This window comes from Aotus nancymaae, unplaced genomic scaffold (genome assembly GCF_030222135.1).
Source record: "Aotus nancymaae isolate 86718 unplaced genomic scaffold, 86718_ANA_hifiasm-v0.15.2.pri h1tg000041l, whole genome shotgun sequence".
Classification (NCBI taxonomy): domain Eukaryota; kingdom Metazoa; phylum Chordata; class Mammalia; order Primates; family Aotidae; genus Aotus; species Aotus nancymaae.
In genome coordinates, this window is record NW_026988455.1 from 29,830,124 (window position 1) to 29,850,357 (window position 20,234).

General features: G+C 39.7%; 1 protein-coding gene and 1 long non-coding RNA gene across 3 annotated transcripts in view; one reads left to right on the forward strand and one right to left on the reverse strand.

Moving 5' to 3' along the window:
* Positions 1-1,466: 1,466 nt before the first annotated feature.
* LOC105730736 (uncharacterized) lies at positions 1,467-7,716 on the reverse strand. The gene is made up of 3 exons (XR_001110559.3): positions 7,424-7,716; positions 6,264-6,290; positions 1,467-3,657 (listed from the first exon to the last, which is right to left on the reverse strand). It is a non-coding gene; the product is annotated as an uncharacterized LOC105730736 (long non-coding RNA).
* Positions 7,717-7,916: 200 nt separating this feature from the next.
* Positions 7,917-20,234, forward strand: part of UBQLN1 (ubiquilin 1) — a 47,096-nt gene continuing 34,778 nt past the window's right edge. For both annotated transcript variants that reach the window (XM_012472138.3, XM_012472139.3), the window contains exon 1: positions 7,917-8,373. In XM_012472138.3, the coding sequence (XP_012327561.2) occupies positions 8,194-8,373 (180 nt within the window). In that variant the 5' untranslated portion in view covers positions 7,917-8,193. The remainder of the gene's footprint in view (positions 8,374-20,234) is intronic.

Below are 20,234 nucleotides of genomic sequence, written 5' to 3' on the forward strand. Positions count from 1 at the left end.
TAGAAGATAAAGTATCTTCTTACAGAGCAAAGGGAAGTCATGCTTACTGCCCATTATAAAAGATTTGTGTTTCCCATGTTTGGATTTCCTCTCCTATAATGCAAACCACTGTGTGTACAGGTGTCACCTAGCTCTCTTTGTATCACCTGTGGAAATTAGGGCTTGGGTAATGATGCCAGAAAATACTGACACGCTGGCCACTGATACTGCTGTAACAAACACCTTTGTTTCTCATGTAGGAATCTTGTGTTTTCTGCTAGTATTCATGAAATAGATAGCTTATAAGTAGAGAGGCAGATCCTTCACAATTCTTTGACAGATTATAGAACAACTCAGATAAGCTACAGGTTCTGCCTTGACCTTTAAACTCACTGACTATTCTCAAATGGGAACAAAGGCTGTAAGAATTATTCAAATGCAATGAATGATGGGAAGACAATACTTTCTTTTTAAAACACCCCTCAGCTTCCAGCAGTGTTTTTTTTTCCCCAGAAGCACTCTGGGGAATTCTTCAATGATTGGCATCATACTACAGATGTTGAAAATTTCTAACTTTCTTTTCTCTGTCCTCAATAAGCATCTGTAATTTCCCCATGGCTCGTTTACTTAGTTTGTACATGATGGCAGACTCTTCACATAAGCTAACCTCCTAAGTCAAGAAACACATTCCAAATATGTTTTGAAAAAATCTGTCCACTGAAATCATTAACCTTAGAGTTTTACACAAAAAAAGACCAAGCCTGAGTCCACTTATCAAAATATATATCCTTCTATTCATGTTTCCAGGAGAACCAGTCTTACCACTCTGCTTGCCTTAGGGACTGTGTTTGTCCTAGGTTATCAGCAGTAACCTGTTTGTAAGAGAGGTCAAAAAAGAACAGTCTTCAAATATTTTCAGGCATTTTCATAAGACCTGAGTAAATTCCAGACTCTTGATAAGAGATGAGCAGGTGAAATGCAGTAACTGAGATTAAATTTATAATGGAATCCTGGGAATACTCACCATCTACTGGGGAAAATTCACAGTGAAGTTTATCTTGAGTATTCTGATAGACTCAGAATTAAAAAGACTTTGTGGTGAAATATCATTCTTTGATACTTGATAACATTTGCTACTCCACTTTGTACGAGGGGAAATAAGAGGAAATATGCAGATGGTAGGGATGATTCCACCAGCTCTCTCTACAGCAGTGGTTCTCAACCAGGGGCAATATTGCCTCCCATGGGACATCTGGCACAGTCTAGAGACATTTTTGATTGTCATGACAGGGGTAGGGTGGGACTGCTACTGACATCTAGTGAGAAGGGATTCTGCTAAACATCCTACAATGCACAGAAAAGCGCCCCCCCCTGCCCGCAACATAAAATGATCTGACCCCAAATGTCAATAGTATCAAGGTCAAAAAACCCTGTAATATAGGAAGGATTAAAAATAGACTGGTGATAGAATAATTCTGACTCTTGACTGCAGTAATGGTTACACACATTTATGCATGGAATACTGCATAGTTACATGCATACACACATATGTGCAAATGAATGCAGGTTAAAATATGACAAAAATCAAATAAGGTCTGTAGTCTAGTTAACAAGTCCATTTCCTAATTTTGATATTATGCAACAATGTCAAATGCCACCACTGGGAGAAGCAAAGGTACACAGGACTCTGTTCTTTTTGTAACTTCCTATAATTACTTCAAAATAAAAAGCGAAAAAATGAATAGAGCCCTAACGGTGTTCTTCAGAAGCTGGTATGTCTCCTTACCTCGTGTTGCTGCAGCCCCCTCTTTGCTTCTGTGTGTTATGCAGTGTTTGGCACAGCGCCAAGAAAAATGTGGGATCCTACATAGGAACTTTTATCCAAAGTTTGTAGTGGCTATATATTAGTTTGGTGACAAAAGAAACTGCAGTTTTGTCATTAAAATACGGCAAAAACAGCAATTACTTTTGCAGCAATCTAATATTTGCACTTCCTACCCAGTGTCTAAAGTTTTAGTTGGCAAATTAATAAACACCCCTCTTTACCACCACCTCTTCTCCAGCCCTAATGCTTGGAAACAATTGGAAGTTTATTCTCTTTGATTTTGAAGTAGCCCTAGAGATATTTATGAAGTGTTCCAATTGTTCCTAGACTATGGACCCACTTTGAGACTGGTATTCTAGGAGAGTTTCTATTTCCCATTATGAACTCTTTTTCAAGACGCTGTTCCTCTCAACACACTTAAAAATCATATCCATTCCTTAAGGAAAACCTCTTACTTTTCCACCTTCCCCTGTCCCAGGCAGTGAATGAATAATGTTTCCTTTCTCTGAACTTCTATTGTAAAGCAAGTAAGTTCTAAAGCAGGTATGTATACATCTATGATTCTTCGAATTAATCAATCATCTATCTATGTCACTATACTATAAACTTTGGGAGACAAAGGAATATAAAATATGATCTATTGCTCTAAAGGAGTTTCCTCTCTGGTGGAAAACATGACAGTTCAACAATTTAGCTCAACAATAAACGGTCTCATGCCAAGAAATTACACTGGGCACTGTGTGGTATTATCTTGGTGCAAAAGTAATTGTGATTTTGGACTGTAAATTTTAAATCATTATAACTAGGCTCAAACACATCTTATTAATCAAAATAGGAACCATTACAATCAACACATTTTTGCCAACAAGAAATGTTTGTTTACTCCTGTAGCATAAAAATCCATGCTTTGGAATTCGACGAACTCTTGGAAAGCATATTCTGCATCCTGCTGGTTGTGGAAGCCTTTTCCTTCCAAAAAGTTGTCGAGATGCTTGAAGAAGTAGTAGTCAGTTGGTGAGAGGTCAGGTGAATATGGAGGATCAGGCAAAACTTCATAGCCCAATTCGTTCAACTTTCGAAGTGTTGGCTGTGCAACATGCGGTTGGGCACTGTCATGGAGAAGAATTGGGCCCTTTCTGTTGACCAATGCTGGCTGCAGGCATTGCAGTTTTTGGTGCATCTCGTCGAATTGCTGAGCATACTTCTCAGATTAAGGGTTTCCCCAGGATTCAGAAAGTTGTAGTGGATCAGACCTGCAGCAGACCACCAAACAGTGACCATGACCTTTTTCTGGTGCAAGTTCGGCTTTGGAAAGTGCTTTGGAGCATCCTGGTCCAACCACTGAGCTGGTCGTCACTGGTTATCATATAAAATCCACTTTTTGTGGCACGTCACAATCTGGTTGAGCAATGGTTCACTGTTGTTGCGTAGATTAAGAGGAAATGACATTTCAAAACAATGATTTTTTAAATCTTCACTTAGTTCATGAGGCACCCACTTATCAAGCTTTTTCACCATTCCAATTTGCTTCAAATGCCAAACGACCACAGAATGGTCAACGTTAAGGTCTTCGGCAACTTCTTGTGTAGTTGTAAGAGGACTGGCTTCCATGATTGCTCTTAATTGGTTGTTGTCAACTTCCAATGGCCAGCCACTATGCTCCACATCTTCAAGGCTCTCCTCTCCTTTGTGAAACTTCTTGAACCACCACTGCACTGTACGTTCTTAGTAGCAGTTCCTGGGCCAAATATGTTGTTGATGTTGTGAGTTGTCTCTGCTGCTTTACAACCCATTTTGAACTCGAATAAGAAAATTGCTTGAATTTGTTTTATGTCTAACATCATTTCCACAGTCTAAAATAATATAAATAGCAGTAAGTCATTAGCAAAAAATAAAGAAATGCACATTAAAATGATGTATAACATAACCACATTTGTTTAAGAATGTATTTCAATATCAAATGACGAATTCCAACAATGCAAAAACCACAATTACTTTTGCATTGAACAGCAGTCCCCCAACCTTTTTGGCACCAGGGACTGGTTTTGTGGAAGTCAGTTTTTCCATGGACTGGGGGTCAAGGGGAGATGGTTTTGGGATGAAACTCTTCTTTCTCAGATCATCAGGCATTAGATTCTCATAAGGAGCACGCAACCTAGATCCCTCACATGCACAGTTCATAATAGGGATCACCCTCCTATAAGAATCTAATGCTGCTGCTGATGTGAAAGAAGTTAAAACTCAGGCAGTAATGCTTGCTTGCCTGTCACTCACTTCCTGCTGTGTAACCCAGTTTCTAACAGGCACAGACTGGTACTGGTCCATGATCCAGGTGTTGGGGACCTCTGGTATAAATGGTGATTAAGACTTGATCCATGTTTTCAAGGCCTTTAATAAAGGAGATATGCACAGAAGTATGATACAAGGCAGAATGTAGTAACTGACATAAAAAAGGTAATAAAGCTATATGGGAATATATGGGATTTAAAGACTATTTTAGATCCAAAAAGGGTTATTAAGGAATGTCACATTTGAGTCTTGCAGGATGGGTAAAATGATGGGGCCAAAATAAGGGGGAAGAATTTCTACTTGCAGTTGAGCTGGAAAGTGCGAGACATGCTTGGAGAGCTTAGTTGACCAGTTTGGTTGAGAATACAATATGAGTGAAGAACAAGGTCTTTGGGTCACAGAAGCCCCTGGACACCATGCAACAAAGTTTAGACATTACTCTTAATACTTTGGTGAGAGTGACTGGAAATTTTCAAGCAGGTGTCACGATCAAAGCTTTGTTCTAGGATAACATATGGCATCACTGGAAAATAGAGTTCAGGGTGGAGACTTTAGATTAAGGCAGAGGAATCAGTAGGAGGTTACTACTGTAATCTAGGCCAGAACTAATGAGGGTGTAAAGTAGACTGGTAGCAGGAGAAACGGTTTAAGATAATAGAAGCTGTGCTGCAAGTGATGAATGGTCAAGTGAATTGTGCAGGTAATTATGACGGAAGGTCAGACAAATGAAATGATTCTGTAGCTCGGGTATTCAAGGGCAGTTTTAGAGAGCAGGTGACAATAATGGGTACAAGGAGGTGGGTGTAGTGACTTGAAGGAATGTTCAGAAGTAAGCAAAGTATAATGTACAAGTGCTTCCAGAGAGGGTAATAAAGGTATCTGACTAGAATGGAGTGTATATATTGAGAGCAACAGGAGTGAACACAAGGAGTTAGCTGTGGAAGACCTAGTTAAGAAGCTTTGTCTTTATTTTCTAGGCAGTGGGAAACTGAAGATAGATTTTTGTGTAAGGTAGTAACAAGATAAAGCATGTTATTTATATCACTTACATGACATATGTACTACCTTGTATTAAAGGTATGTTCCTGGACAGGACTAGAGGATTAAAGTTTGTCAGAGGATATTCAATGAATTCTTATTGATTGAGTTCACTGAATCATTTTGTCAAAAAAGAATTATTCTATCATGTGAATAACCTGTCAATATACTTGAACTCTGAATAACATATTTTCTCAAAATGAAGCTTCTTCAGTTGGAGCTGGCTCATACTGACTTGTGAGGGCTTACTGGTAAAATTTCAGGTGTTTTGTGAGGCAGGTGACCTCAAGTTGGTAAGCATTTGCATCAAGGAAATTGGCAAATGTTATAAATCAAAGTTTATTTTCAGGAGGATTGGTTATTAGTCATTTACCAGCACATCACTGCCAATCTCCCTCCCATCCCTCACCCCCACCATCAAACTATCACTCTACGTTTTGACGGCAGAAACTGAGTCTTATTATTCTTGCATGTTCAATTCAATACCATATGATACAGTATTGGGACATTAATTGTGATAAAATATGCTCTTAAAATTTTCTCCAGACAGACCATTTAACAAACAAACTCGGAAGAAAATGCCACAAATAAACATCTAGACTTGGGGTTGGTAAACTCTCTTCTGTGGGCCAAATCAGATTCTATGTCTGTTTTTGTTCTGCAAGTAGAGTTTTCAGTAAACACAGCTACGATTATTCATGTATGTATTGTCTACAGTTCCTCTGTGATACAAGGGCAGAACAGAGTATTTTAGACTGAGATCCTGTGGACCACAAAGCCTAAAATTTTAGATTGCTGCATAAATAATTGGGGTTTTTGCAATTTTTTTTTTGCACCAACCTAATATTTACTATCTAGTCCTCCCAGACAGTTTGCTAATCTCTGATTTAGACTATAGTCCCCTCACCTCCAATGTCTCTTACAGGTCAGGATTATATCTTAAAAAGTGCCATAGCAATCAATAAATATACAGTACCTTCTTACAGATAAATCTTATTACCTTATGGTGTCACACACATCAAAAGTTTTTAGACAATAATGTAGACACAAGTAATTGCAAAGTCCATAAATGCAGGGAGAGACACACACACACATACAGGGTATTTACTGGAGAATCAAGAGAAAAACGTACCTCTAAATGGTAGGGAGTGAAGTCTTCCTGAGGAATGTGATACAGGATAAGTAGAAGTTAGACAGGTGAAGGCAAGAGGAAAGTTATTCTAGGTACAGGAAGGCAGCCTAGGCAAAGTGTGCAAGTAAGACACAGCATAACAGGGGATAACAAGTAATGGGGGAGCTAATGAAGTTGAAGAAAAATTGTATTTAGACGTATGGAAGAAATTCCAAATGCTTGCTTGTCCAGTTGTGACACTTTCTACCTTGAGAAGCAGTGATTACCTCACACCTAGACATAACCAAGTGGCCATCCTTCATTCAGCAGAAGGCCTTGTTATTGAGCCATGCTGCCAGAAATTAAGGTGATATCAAATGATGTCTATATTGAAATTGATATCATCAGAATTCTCTTAGACCCAGATTCCATAGAGCTCTGCTAAAAAGTCGTGTTTATGTAACAGTATTTATTCTCAGAACAGGGTTGGACAGCTTAGGAGCAGAAATGCAGAATGCATCTTTGCGGATTTGGGTCACGGTGGGCTGTCAGGATTTAAATTGTGCAACATTGATTAATATAGTTAATGTGCTGGTTTGTACATTCCTTGCAAGTCATCTTTAAGAGCAAATGACGTCATTTCAAATTAGGATTCTCAGATATAATTTATTTCTTAGTTCTACCTGTATTACACTGAAAATAATTTTAGCAGTATCCTTAATGCCACTTAAAGCCTGAAATAGAGCAGTAAGTTAATCTGACAGAATATAAAGTGAACATCTTAGCTATATTTAATTGTCCCAGTTGGGTGGACACTCCTCGGACACCCCGTGCGGCCCCACACACTGTAGGAAATCGAGTTCACAGAGAATCTGGGGGCGCTCGCGCACAGCTGTCATCACAGCAGCAGAGGCCGCTGTCATGACAGCAGCAGGCCACTGTCAATACAGGTCGCCTGACTGATCGTCTGACCAAACCAGGCTGACCTGAGGGCAGTAAATAAGCTCTGGCCATAAAGCAATGACTCCGCGGGATTGCGCAGGGCAGTCACGGGCGTTTACTCCATTTTCCGTTCGTTGTGCTGAGGGCCTTTCCGCCATTAACTTACCCCAACTCCCCCACATAGGGCAATACGAGCCCTCCAAATATCAAACACTAAATATATTAAAATAACAAAATACCTCGCCGCTACTTTATCACCAGACCCTCCTCCCAGCGGGGAACGCAGAGTACGCAGAAAGGCAAGGAAGGCCAAGGCGACCGTGACGGCGCGGAAGGATGAGTACGGGCCAGCCGGGCATGAGCTAAGGTGGGAAGATTAACTAGACCGCGAGCGCGCAAGCGCATCAGCGGCCGCAGAGCCCAGTGGTCCCTTTCTAGTAATTTCGCTAACCGTGACGTCATCTCGGCGCGCCGTTACAGTGCTTAACTACAAATTGTGATTTAGTTTTCGGTGAAGGGAGTGAAAAAAAAAATGAACTGACCTGCCCCGCCCCATTTTGGTTTCAGTCCTTCACGCTGGCTTCGCCTACACTTTGGGCAATGGAGCAGGAAAGGACAAGGCACGTAGCCTGAGCTCAAAGCGGCGCCAGACGGGGATGACTCGGCGACGCCGCCAGGCGCGTTACCCGGCGTGCTCCGCGCGGCGCCGGTGGAGGGACGTTGGGGAAGGGGCAGGGAGGAGGAAGCGGTGGCTGCTGCGGATGTGGATGTGAGCGAGCGACGCCTGAACACACCGCGGCTGCCCAGCGCCTGACCCGGACCTGCGCCGGAGTCTACACCGAGCTCCGAGGCCCCACACCCGTTAGGGTGGCCTTGCGCTCCTTGCTACTGAGGCGGCGTGCTCTGCATTCTTCGCTGCCCAGGCCTACCGGCTCTGGCGTCTGCCGGCTCCTCCTCGCTCACCCGCTCCCTCCTGCTCGCCTGAGTCACCGCCGCCGCCGCCGCCGCCATGGCCGAGAGTGGTGAAAGCGGCGGCCCTCCGGGCTCCCAGGATAGCGCCGCCGGAGCCGAAGGTGCTGGCGCTTCCGCGGCCGCTGCCTCTGTGGAGCCCAAAATTATGAAAGTCACCGTGAAGACCCCGAAGGAGAAGGAGGAATTTGCTGTGCCCGAGAATAGCTCCGTCCAGCAGGTGAGGCCGTCTGGGGCTCGGGCCGGGGTGGGGGTGGCGGCAGGACCTCCGCCCGCCGCCCCTGGAGACCTTTTGGAAGGGCAAGGGAGAGGGGTCGATCTCCAAGGTGCCCTCGGCCATTCTCCCGGGCGTCGTCCCAAATTAGATCACACCCCAAATTCGTGGGTTTGCGCCTTGGGACACCGCAGTGGTTTGTGGCGTGGCGGCGCGGCCTGTTTGTGGGACGGGCCGACGCTGCTTTTCTCGGAGCCTTCCTTCTCTAGCATCCGTGGACCCTCAGCCTCCTCCCGCCGTTCCCCGCCCTCAGTCGCCTCCCCTCCAACTCTTCACAAAGGAAAGGGACCCACCGCCTGGCTCCGGGCGGGGTGGAGGCTGGGCGGGAGCGAGAGGGTTCGCTTTAGCTCAAGCTGCGATTTTGTTTAATGAAGTATTAAAAAAGAGGGTGGATGGGATCCTCATTGTTTTACCTTCCTGTTTGTTAAGGTAGGTTTTGGAGTGAGGAGCACGTGTACATTTAGTTCTGCATTTTAACTCCTGAAATCTTTCCCACCTTGAAACCTTTTTTTAAAAAAATTATGACGTAGAAACCGTTTTTAGCTCCATGTTAAATAATAGTAATAGTACTAGGCTTAAGGAGAAATGTGAATAACTTTCATTCATTGATGACTTGCTCTTTCCCTTTTAGTATGTCTGTCGTCTCTTAGATGACAATCATTGGGTAGGTTTTTGTTTGATTTTAGAGGGGCAGGAGCAATGTTGATATTAGCGGTTGCAACCAAATAAAAGAAAATCAGAGTTAATGGAGAATGTTACTTAAACTTTGTTCAGGAATACAAATCTTGCTGTTAATTAAGAACGTTGGTGGAATTTAACAAATAATTTTAGTGTATTGTTGAATATGTCGTATTTTCCATAATTATTGACTTAATCGCTGAAGATCTCGAACAATGTGAACAGTTTGTGATAGGAAATGACAGTTCCTGAAATGTACCTATAAGTTTCCCCAGGGATAGTAAGTGATTGGGGTATTGGTTTAGCGAATTCCAAAGGTAGTGTGTTTTGTGAGGCAGTGAGGTGTGTAACATCAAATAACAGAAACTTTTACCACCAACTGAATTATCATCTTTTTTTTTTTTCTCCCAATGCTTGTGAAAATTTTCCTTACCATTTTTGTATTTTCAAACATACAGAAAAGTTGAAAGAATTGGGCAGTGGACACACATGTGACCATCATCTACAATTAGCATTTTACTGTATTGTAATTGGTTATAAGTCCATTTTATTTTGGGGGAGCAATTCAGAGTAAGTTGCATGTATCAGTAGATGACCCCAGTACATGTCACTTCAGCGATGTGAACTTATTTGCCTATATTCAACTTCATTTTTTACGTTTTTGACCTAATTTTGATATGCAATGAAATGCATATGGTTGTAATTCCATGAGTTTTCACAAATGCTTACACCTGTGTAGCCCAAGCCCCATCAAGATACAGAACATTGTAATTGACTAGAAAGGTTTTTTTGCCTTTTCCCAGTCATTTTAGTCACTTTACCTTCCATCACAACCACCTCGCTTTTTTTTTTTTTTTTTTTTTTTTGGTGCTGTAAATTAGAGAGTTGCCTGTTTTAGAACTTAACATAAGTGGGATCCTATATAGTACTGTGTGTATTTTTCTGGGTAAGGTGTTTGTTTTTTTTTTTCCCCACTCAGCATAATGCGTTTGAGTTTTGTTTGTTGCGTATATCAGTAGTTCCTTTTTATTGCTATGTAGTTTTCTACTGTATGTATATACCATAATTAATTTATTCACTGTTGAGGGTCACCTGTGGTGTTTCCAGTTAGTTACTACGAACAGTCTTATACAAGTTTTTTGTGGGCTTACTCTTTTTTCTTTCATGGTTATATACTTAGATTTGGTTTGAGTAGGTCATAGGGCAATTGTGTGTTTTAATTTTCTGAGAAACTGTATTTTTAAAAATGCTTGTGGGCCTGGCGCGGTGGCTCATGCCTGTATCCCAGCACTTTGGGAGGCTGAGGTGGGTGGATTGCCTGTGGTCAGGAGTTTGAGACTAGCCTTGGTCGACATGGTGAAATTCTGTCTCTACTAAAAATACAAAAATTAGCTGGTCGTGGTGATGGGTGCCTGTAATCCCAGCTACTCTGGAGGCTGAGGCTGGAGAATCATCGCTTGAACCTGGGAGGTGAAGATTGCAGTGAGCCGATCAGGCCCAGTGTGGGCAAGAGTGAAACTCCATCTCAAAAAAAAAAAAAAAAAAAAAGCTTCTGTAGAGCTTGCTTCAGCTGCACATGTACTAAAAAAATGCTTGTATCATTTTACTCTCCCATCAATGAAGATATGTGGGAGTTCCTGTTGCTCCATATCCCTGCTAACATTTTGATATTGTCAGTCTCTTTAATTTTAGCTATTTTAGTGGGTGTGTAGCCATATTAAGTTTTAAAGCTCTTGGGTCTCTTTTCTAGGATTCCTAATTAATACCTCCACCATTCTGGCTGCTTTCAGCATTTACTGCAAAAGATTAGAAATAGTCAATATTTTATAAATAGAAAAATTCTTTTCAGTCGATACATAATGTTATAGCTTTGAGGATTTTTTTTTGCATTTTGTGATGGTAAAATTAAAATTATAAATTCTGTGAATGCTTTTATTTTACTTTGCTGTAACCAAGACAATTTTTTTTTTGTTTTTGAGACGGAGTCTTACTCTCTCACCCAGGGTGGAGTGCAATGTCGTGATCTTGGCTCACTGCAACCTCCGCCTCATGGGTTCAAGTGATTCTCCTGCCTCAGCTTCCTGAGTAGCTGGGACTACAGGCACGTGCCACCATACCTGGCTAATTTTTGTGTTTTTAGTAGAGACTCTTGGCCAGGCTGGTCTGAACTCCTCACTTCATGATTTACCTGCCTTGGCCTTCCAAAGTGCTGGGGTTACAGGTGTGAGCCACCGCACCCGGCCTAAAGTGAATTGTTAATAGATAAAATTAAAGTCTTTCTGAAGTCAACTTTTCTCTTGGCAGTTAATTTTTGAATTATTGATCTTTGTTTTATGTTGAAGCAGAAAATGTGATAAAAATTGGTGCTTACCACCACACCAAAAAACCTGAAGACAAGTTGAGCTTGTATATATGCAGGGGAAACAGATACAGGAAAATGTGGAAGAATAAAAGCAGTTTTCAGATGTCCTATTTGTAAAATCTACTTGAAGCCCAAAAAAAGATAAGCCATTTTATACTTTAAAATTGTAAAGGGTTTGTTTGATAGATTGAAACTATTTGCTGCAAATGAAAATTTGTCATTAAAAAATACTTAATGACATTAAGATTCCACTGAAAATGTCCAGTTACAAATTGGGAAATATTAGTTTTGAAAATTTGCACCTAATTTTGGAGGGTCAGAGGGTAAGCAAAAGACCTCCAGAGGATACTGTTGAAGGCTTATGCTCTATATCAGGCAAATTACATTTTCTATAAGTTACAGTTTTTTTTTCAGTATTTCTATATAATGTAGATTCCATAACACATTATACTAAAATGGTATTTATAGAAACATGCTATAATAATTGATTAGATCAAATTGTGTTAAACTTTTTGGATAAATTGTAAAATAGGTTGTAAGGTGGTAATTCATCCTGTTTTTCCATTGGTTTCTGGTCATTACTACCAAAAAGCAGAAAAAGGATGCCTTAATGTTTTCGTGCCATATACATTTGGTATTTAATGTTACTTGTTCAAGGTTACTAATAAAGCTTAAACTCTTTTCAGTTTAGAGTGAAATTTATTATTCATGGAGCACTCAGAATCAATTGAGTAACATAAATTTTTACATACAGGTAGTTAGAATATAAACCATACTATGTATATTCCAAGGTGCTTTCATTAATAGAAATTTTCGTAATACAGGTTGAGTATCCCTTATAGGAAATGCTTGGGACCAGAAGTATTTGGGATTTTGGATTTTCTTTCTTTCTTTCTTTTTTTTTGATTTTGGAATATTTGCATATACGTAATAGATACCTTGGGGATGGCACCTAAATGTAAACATGAAATTCAGTTTTATTTCATGTACATTTTATGCACAGAGCCTGAAGATAATTTTATACAATATTTTAAATAATTTTTGTGAGTGAAACAAACTGCATACATTGAATCATCAGAAAGCGAAGATGTCATGTGTGATTTTCCACATGTGGTGTCATGGTGTTAAAAAATCCAGATTTTGGAGCATTTCAGATTTCATAGTTTTGAATTGGGGATGCTCAGCCTGTATCTAAGTAAATAGATACAAAAGGGTAAATGTGTAATGGCACAAAGTCCCTGTGTATGAGATTGGTTTTTTGTTAATTATTTATCATCAGCTATTGAAAAGAGCTTTGAGGATTTCCAAGCATCCATGAGCAACATAACGTCTAGAAGAATGGAGAGTTACATATGTGAGACATTAGCGCAGAGAATGGAGGGAAGTTTCTGTATAACTTCTAATTAGCTTATTTTGGGATTTCATAGACTGCTAGGTTATGTGTAGAAATTTCGAAATACATTTACTTGAAATGTTCAGGCAATATATACTCTGGTTTTAGAAAGTGCCTTTTGTCAGTTTGGAAAAATATTAATGTACTTAGACATAATTTAAATGTGTTGAGTCAAATTGAGCCTTTCTTTGATATGGGAAATTGCCTTTAGGGTTACCATCACACACATCATTTAACATTATAACTGTATAGTGTAGTTCCAGAACTATACTGTCCACTTTGATACCATCACCTACATGTGATTATTAAGTGCTTAAACTGAATTGAGATGTGTTGTTAAGTGTAAAATTTACACCAGCATTTGAAATTTTGGTATGAACAAAATAGCTTAAATATCTTAATAGTTTTGATATACTATTATGTGTTCAAATAGTATTTTGCAGTTAGTGAGTTAAGTAAAATATCAAAATTAATTTGACCTTTTATTAAAAACTTTTTTTCAGTATGGCTGCTTAAAAGTTTAAAATTACTTATGGCTCATATATATTATATTTCTGCTGGACAACGTCTTATCCAGAAGGTTGGATTGAATCAGTGTAGTAAGATATCTGAGGAAAAAAGTCTGTGAGATCATTGTTTTCTTTTCTTTTTGAGACGGAGTTTCACTCTTGTTACCCAGGCTGGAGTGCAATGGCGCAATCTCGGCTCACCGCAGCCTCCGCCTCCTGGGTTCAGGCAATTCTCCTGCCTCAGCCTCCTGAGTAGCTGGGATTACAGGCACGTGCCACCATGCCCAGCTAATTTTTTGTATTTTTAGTAGAGACGGGGTTTCACCATATTGACCAGGATGGTCTTGATCTCTTGACCTCGCGATCCACCTGCCTCGGCCTCCCAAAGTGCTGGTATTACAGGTGTGAGCCACCGCACCCGGTGAGATCATTGTTTTCTAATTTGCTTTATTCTAATATTGGACAGCTGAAAAACTCATTATTTAATGATTCTGATTAACAGAGATTATTTAGCTTTCTTTAAGAAACAGCATAATTGAAGTATAATTTGCATACCATACAGTTCACCATTTTAAAGTCTGTAATTGATGTAATACATTCACAGGGTCACGTAGTCAATTTTAGAACATATTTATCACCCTCAGAAGAAACCCTGTACCCTTTTAGCAGTTACCCTTCATTTCTCCCTGTGTCCCCCAGGCTTAGGCAACTACTGATCTATTTTTTGTCTATAGATTTGCTTGTTCTGGACATTTGTTGTAAGTAGAATCATGTGGTCTTTTGTGATTGGCTTTCACTTAGCATAATGTTTTCAAGGTTCATTCCTGTTGAAGCATGTGCAGGTAGTTCCTTTTTATTGCCGAATAACATTCCATTGTGTGGGTATATACCACATTTTATTTCTCTGTCACCTGGTGGACATTGGGTGATTTCTACTTTCTAGCTATTATGACTAATGCCTCTGAACACTCATGTATAAGTTTTTCTGGGGACATAAGTTTTCATTTTCTTGGGTGTAGATCTAGAGTGGAAATTGCTGGGTCAAAGCTCTATGTTGAACTTTATGAGGAGCTCCCAAATTATTTTCCAAGGTGTCTGTACCATTTTACATTCCCACTAGCAATGATGAGGATTCCAATTACCACATTTCAGTAATAACTTACTAATGTCTTTGTGATTATAGCCATCCTACTGACTGTGAAATGGTATCTTACTGTGATTACTTTGCTTTTTCATTATTATTTTTGCTGGGGGCATTCTGGGAAGAACTGGAAAACCAGCTAGACAGATTTACTTTTTATTATTTGAGCAGTAGATCTCAGTGTGGTTTGGGGAGGGTCCCCAATACGACCATGAGATGAAACTATTTTCATAGCAATTCTGAGATGTTATTTTTATTTTTCAGTCCAATTTTCTCAAAAACGAGCAGTGTACTTGGCTATAAGTTTTAAGATGTAGGCTATCACAACAGGTATGAAAAGCTGTCTTCTATTATGAGACTAAAGTGATTTCCAAAAATGTAAAATAATGCCACTCTTATCACTGAGAAAATTTATTTTTCATAAGGATGTTGGTTAATATTAACATATAATGTATTATTTTTAAATGAATTTATTTTTAAAGATTATTTCATTTTAATTTCTAATATTATAAATATTAACAGCTCTAACCTAAATTTAAAAAACTCTTTGGAGTTCAGAAGTTGTAAAATGGTGTCCTGAGAGCAAAAATTTCTGTGGTGGCATATTTAATAGATTAAGTGTGTACTTAAAATACTGGGTAGTAGCTCCACTAAGTTGCCATTACCTCTTGCCTAGAAACTGCAGTAGCCTGCTGGTCAGTCGCCTAACTTTTCTATAACTCTCCCACCAGTCATTCCAAGAGTGATCTCTGAAAAATGTTAGACAGGGCATGCCATCCTCTGTGTAAAGCTAATGGCTCCCTGTTGGTCTCAGAATATATGATGGGGTAGTGAGGCTCTATATAATACTGTTCTCTGCCCTCACCGTTCTCTGGATGCCTGCTTTCTTTGCTTGCTTGGCTCACTTGACCTGTTAATACCTCATTTTTTTCCTGCCTAAGGACTTTTGTACAATTTATTCTTGCTACCTAGAATACAAGAACACTCTTTGCCCATTCCTCTTCCATCTTTAAATCTCAATGCAAAGGTCAGTTTCTCCAGGTAACACCTGTTTCTGGTTGTCCAAATTAGATTGGGATCCCCCGTTGCATTTCTCACAGCAGCCTGTTTTTAGTAAGAATTCATCACAACTTAAAATTGTGTATTTATGTGATTCATTCTCTTTAGAGAGGGGCTGTCATTGTTCACCACTGTATTACCAGAGCCTAGGGCTTAATAAATTGTCTACAGATGAATCTAGTCCGTTATGTACAATAATATATTCAATAACAACTACTAATTGTTGAACCTTTACTAAGTGTAGTATGTACATAATCTCATAGCTTCCAGCCCTCTTGTGGAAGCTTCCTCTTAAGCTGTTCTTCCCTAGGTCACCACTCTAAAGCGCAACTCTTGACTACTTCATGATGTTCACTCTTGTTTCTCTCCCTGCAACATTATCCTTGTAGAACCACCTTTCTTAGCTGGAGACTGTCATCTGAACCACAGAGCACAGAAAATGATTTGAATAGCTATCCATTTCTCTCAAAGGTGGTTCATAATAAATACAATTTTAGATGTATAGAAGAGAAGTTAATTCATTACATAGTGAGTGGTTTGCTGGTAAATGCTGGTTTACCAACTAGTTGTTCAGGAAAAATACTGATTTGTAGTGTTTGCTGGATTTCCATGATGTAAATATTCTCACTGTGGCAGATTTCAAGATACCGTTATTAAACTGGTTCACAAAATTTATGAAAATTTAAGAGTCATTTTTTATAATGGGTGCCTTAGGGCAGGGGTCAGGAAACTGTGGTATTCCAAATCCACTGTGCCCATTTGCTTATGTATTATCTAAAGCTCCTTTCAGAACAGACCATGTGGCTGGTAGAGCCAAAAATATTTACTGTCTAGCCTGTAACAGAAGGTTTGCTTACCCTAGTATTAGGGCTTCCTGTTATTAGATCGGGTTCATCAAAACAGTTCTCATTGGAAATTTTTACCATGACTTGTTTTTTATACAGTGTGAGCCGGGCTTAGTGGTTCACGTTTGTAATCCCAAACTTTGGGGGGCCAACGTGGCAGAATTACTTGAGCATCATGGCTCAGCGATCATAGCTCACTGCAGCCTCCACCTCCTGGAGTTCAAGACCAGCCTGGGAAACACAGAAACCCTGTCTACAAAAAAATAAAAATTTAGCCAGGTGTGGTGGCACACACCTGTAGTCCCAGCTAGTCCAACAAGGTTGAGCCCAGGAGTTTTGAGGTTGCAGTGAGCTGTGATTGCACCATTGCACTCTAGCCATGGTGACAAAGTGAGACTTGGTCTTTTAAAAAAACAAAAAGCAGTATGAGCCACATATGTAATTTTCTTATTAGCCAGTTTAATAAAAAGAAAGGACTGAAGTTAATTTTTTGATAGTGGTTATTCACACATAACAAAATTTATCATGTTAACCATTTTTAAATGTTCAGTTCCATGACATTAAATACATTCACATTGTTGTGTAACTGTTATCACCATCCCTTTCCAGAACTCATCATCTTGCAAAACTGAAACCCTGTACCATTTAAACAATAACTCCCTATTTCCGCATTTCCCTGCCTCTAGCAACTACCATGCTACACTTTCTTTCTCTGAATTTGACTGACTACTCTAGGAATTTCATATAAGTGGAGTAAGACAGTGTTTGGCCTTTTGTGATTGATTTATTTCCCTTAGTGTGATGTCCACAAGGTTCATTTATATTGTAGCATGTGTCAGAATTTACTTTTTTTTTTGGAGACAGATTCTCACTTTGTCACCCAGGCTGGAGTGCAGTGGCACAATCATGGCTCACTGCAGCCTCCACCTCCTAAAGTTTAAGCGATCCTCCTGCCCCCAAGTAGCTGGGACTACAAGCTCATGTCACCGCGCCTGACTACTTTTGTGTTTTTTAGAGTCAGAGTTTAGCCATGTTGCCCATGTTGGTCTCAAACTCCTGAGCTCAAGCAGTCTGCCCGCCTTGGCTTCTCAAAGTGCTAGGATTATGCAGGTGTGAGCCACCGCACCCAGCCAGAATTTACTTTGTAAGACTGAATAATATTCAACTATATGCATATATCACATTTTTTAAATCCATTCATATGTTCATGGTCAGTTGGATTGCTTCTACCTTTTGGCTTTTGTAATTTTAATATGTTTTATTTAACACAGTATATCTAAAATATTTTAAGGTGTAATTTATATAAAAGACTAAAATATTTTGCATTTTAAAATACTAAGTCTTTGAAATATATTGTGTATTTTACACTTACAGCATATCTTTCAGTTTGAAGTAGCCACATTTCAAGTGCTTAATAGCCATATGTAGCTAGTGACTACTGAATTAGCACAGCTAATACAGCTTTCAGGATGCGTTCTCCCCTACCTCTTCTCGTTTTTTTCATTGTATTTCAGCCAGTTTGTATTGTCTCTTCTCCTACCCTCAAATATCACTAGCTCTTTCTCCCCCTTTCTGGGCCTTTGCAAATGCGACTAATGACAGTGACATAATGGCTGATATTTATTGCAGGAATGATGCACTATATTTTTTGAAAATGTCACACAACTTCATGCTGAAAGCATTATTATTATCCTTTTTTAAAAAAATGAAGATCCTGGCTAGGCGTGGTGACTCATGCCGCTAATCCTAACACTTTGGGAGGCCAAAGCTGGTGGTCACTTGAGGTCAGGAGTTGAAGACCAGCCTGGCCAAAATAGTGAAACCCTGTCTCTACTAAAAATACAAAAAATAGCTGGATGTGGTGGTGTACGCCTGTAGTCCCAGCTACTCAGGAAGGTGAGGTGGGAGGAATGCTTGAATCTGTGGGGCGGAAATTGCATCGAACCAAGATCTTGACACTGCACTCCAGCCTGGGCAACAGAGGGAAACTCTGTCTCAAAAAAAAAAAAAAAAAAATGAAGATACTGAGACTCAGATTAATAATGTGACCAAATTCATACACAAATGAAGTAGTAGATTCTAGATTCAAACCCAGTGACAAACTTGGGAAGCCTCACCTAGCCACTGCCCCAAACTGCCTTGACTTTTCTTTGACTGGCTTTTCAGTCTTCAGTAATTGATTTAAGAGTTAGGTGTGGTGGTGCAAACCTCTAGTCCCAGCTACTTGAGAGGCTGAGGTGGGAGAATTACTTGAGCCCAGGAGATCGATGCCAGCCTGGGCAATATAGCAAGACTCTGTATCTTTTTTTAAAAGTTTATTTAAATGTTAGTTCATCAGAGGGTGTGATTGGACTCACCAGTCTATATCAGATCATTGATATAATCTCTGATGCCATTTTGCAATTATATGGATTGTCTCCTTCATCACATCGTATGCACCCCCACCCCCCAATACTGTAAGAACTTCAAGGGTAGGGACTGTTTTGCTTACCTTCTAATCCCATGTTGCCTGGCATTGTGGTCTGAGCACATACTAAGTAGTACAAGTGTTTATTGAATTACCAAATTGTGTTTTAAATATTTATTTACAGTATTTTGTACCTAGTTGGGATTTTTTTTCCTTTTTGAGACAGAGTCTTGCTCTGTCACCCAACCTGAAGTGCAGTAGTGCAATCACAGCTCACTGTGACCTTGACCTCCTGGGCTCAAGTGATCCTCCCACCTCAGCTTCTGGAGTAGCTGGGCTGCATGCCTGCACCACCATGCCCAGCCATTTATTTTTGGTGTTATTTTTTTTGTTATGTTTTTTACTTTTGTTTGTTTTTGTAGAGACAAGATTTCACTATGTTGCTCAGACAGACTTGTCTTAGTAATTTTTTTTTTTTTTTTTTTTTTGAGACGGAGTTTCGCTCGTTACCCAGGCTGGAGTGCAATGGCGCGATCTCGGCTCACCGCAACCTCCGCCTCCTGGGTTCAGGCAATTCTCCTGCCTCAGCCTCCTGAGTAGCTGGGATTACAGGCATGTGCCACCATGCCCAGCTAATTTTTTGTGTTAGTAGAGACGGGGTTTCACCATGTTGACCAGGATGGTCTCGATCTCTTGACCTCGTGATCTGTGTGATTTACTTGAAAAAATGTATTTATTCTTAGGTAACTTAAATGTCTAATGGTATTATTTCAGTTACTTTCCTGTACCAGCAGCTGCTACTACAAAAAAGATAAGAAAGGTGATAGATGTATTAGTTTGATTTAATCACTCCACATTGTTTACATATATCAGAACATCATACTGTACTTAATAAATGATACAAAGTCATAATGGCAGGTGGATCACGAGGTCAAGAGATCAAGACCGTCCTGGCCAACATGAAACTCTTAGTGAAAAAAAAAAAAAAAATACAAAAATTAGCTGGCCGTGGTGGTATGCGCCTGTAATCCCAGCTATTTAGGAGGCGGAGGCAGGAGAATCACTTGAACCTGAGAGGCGGATGTTGCAGTGAGCCAAGATTGCACCACTGCACTCCAGCGTGGGCGACAGAGTGAGACTTCGTCTCCAAAAAAAACAGTGTGTGTGGTAAGGGTACTCATTTGGAATAAAAGGTAAAGTTAACTTTTTTCGTTTTGGTGATTCTGTCCAGAAAGGTGTTTACATATTCATATATAGATTTTGACTTCTATTAAGCAAATGGGGTCAACCACCCACAGTTTTCTTTATCTTACTCTTTCTACTTGTATTACCTTGGTAGTCTTTCCATGGAGAACTATTTCATTAAGCCATTATTTATTTTTATGTTTTATTGTTTTGGTTTGCTTATTAATA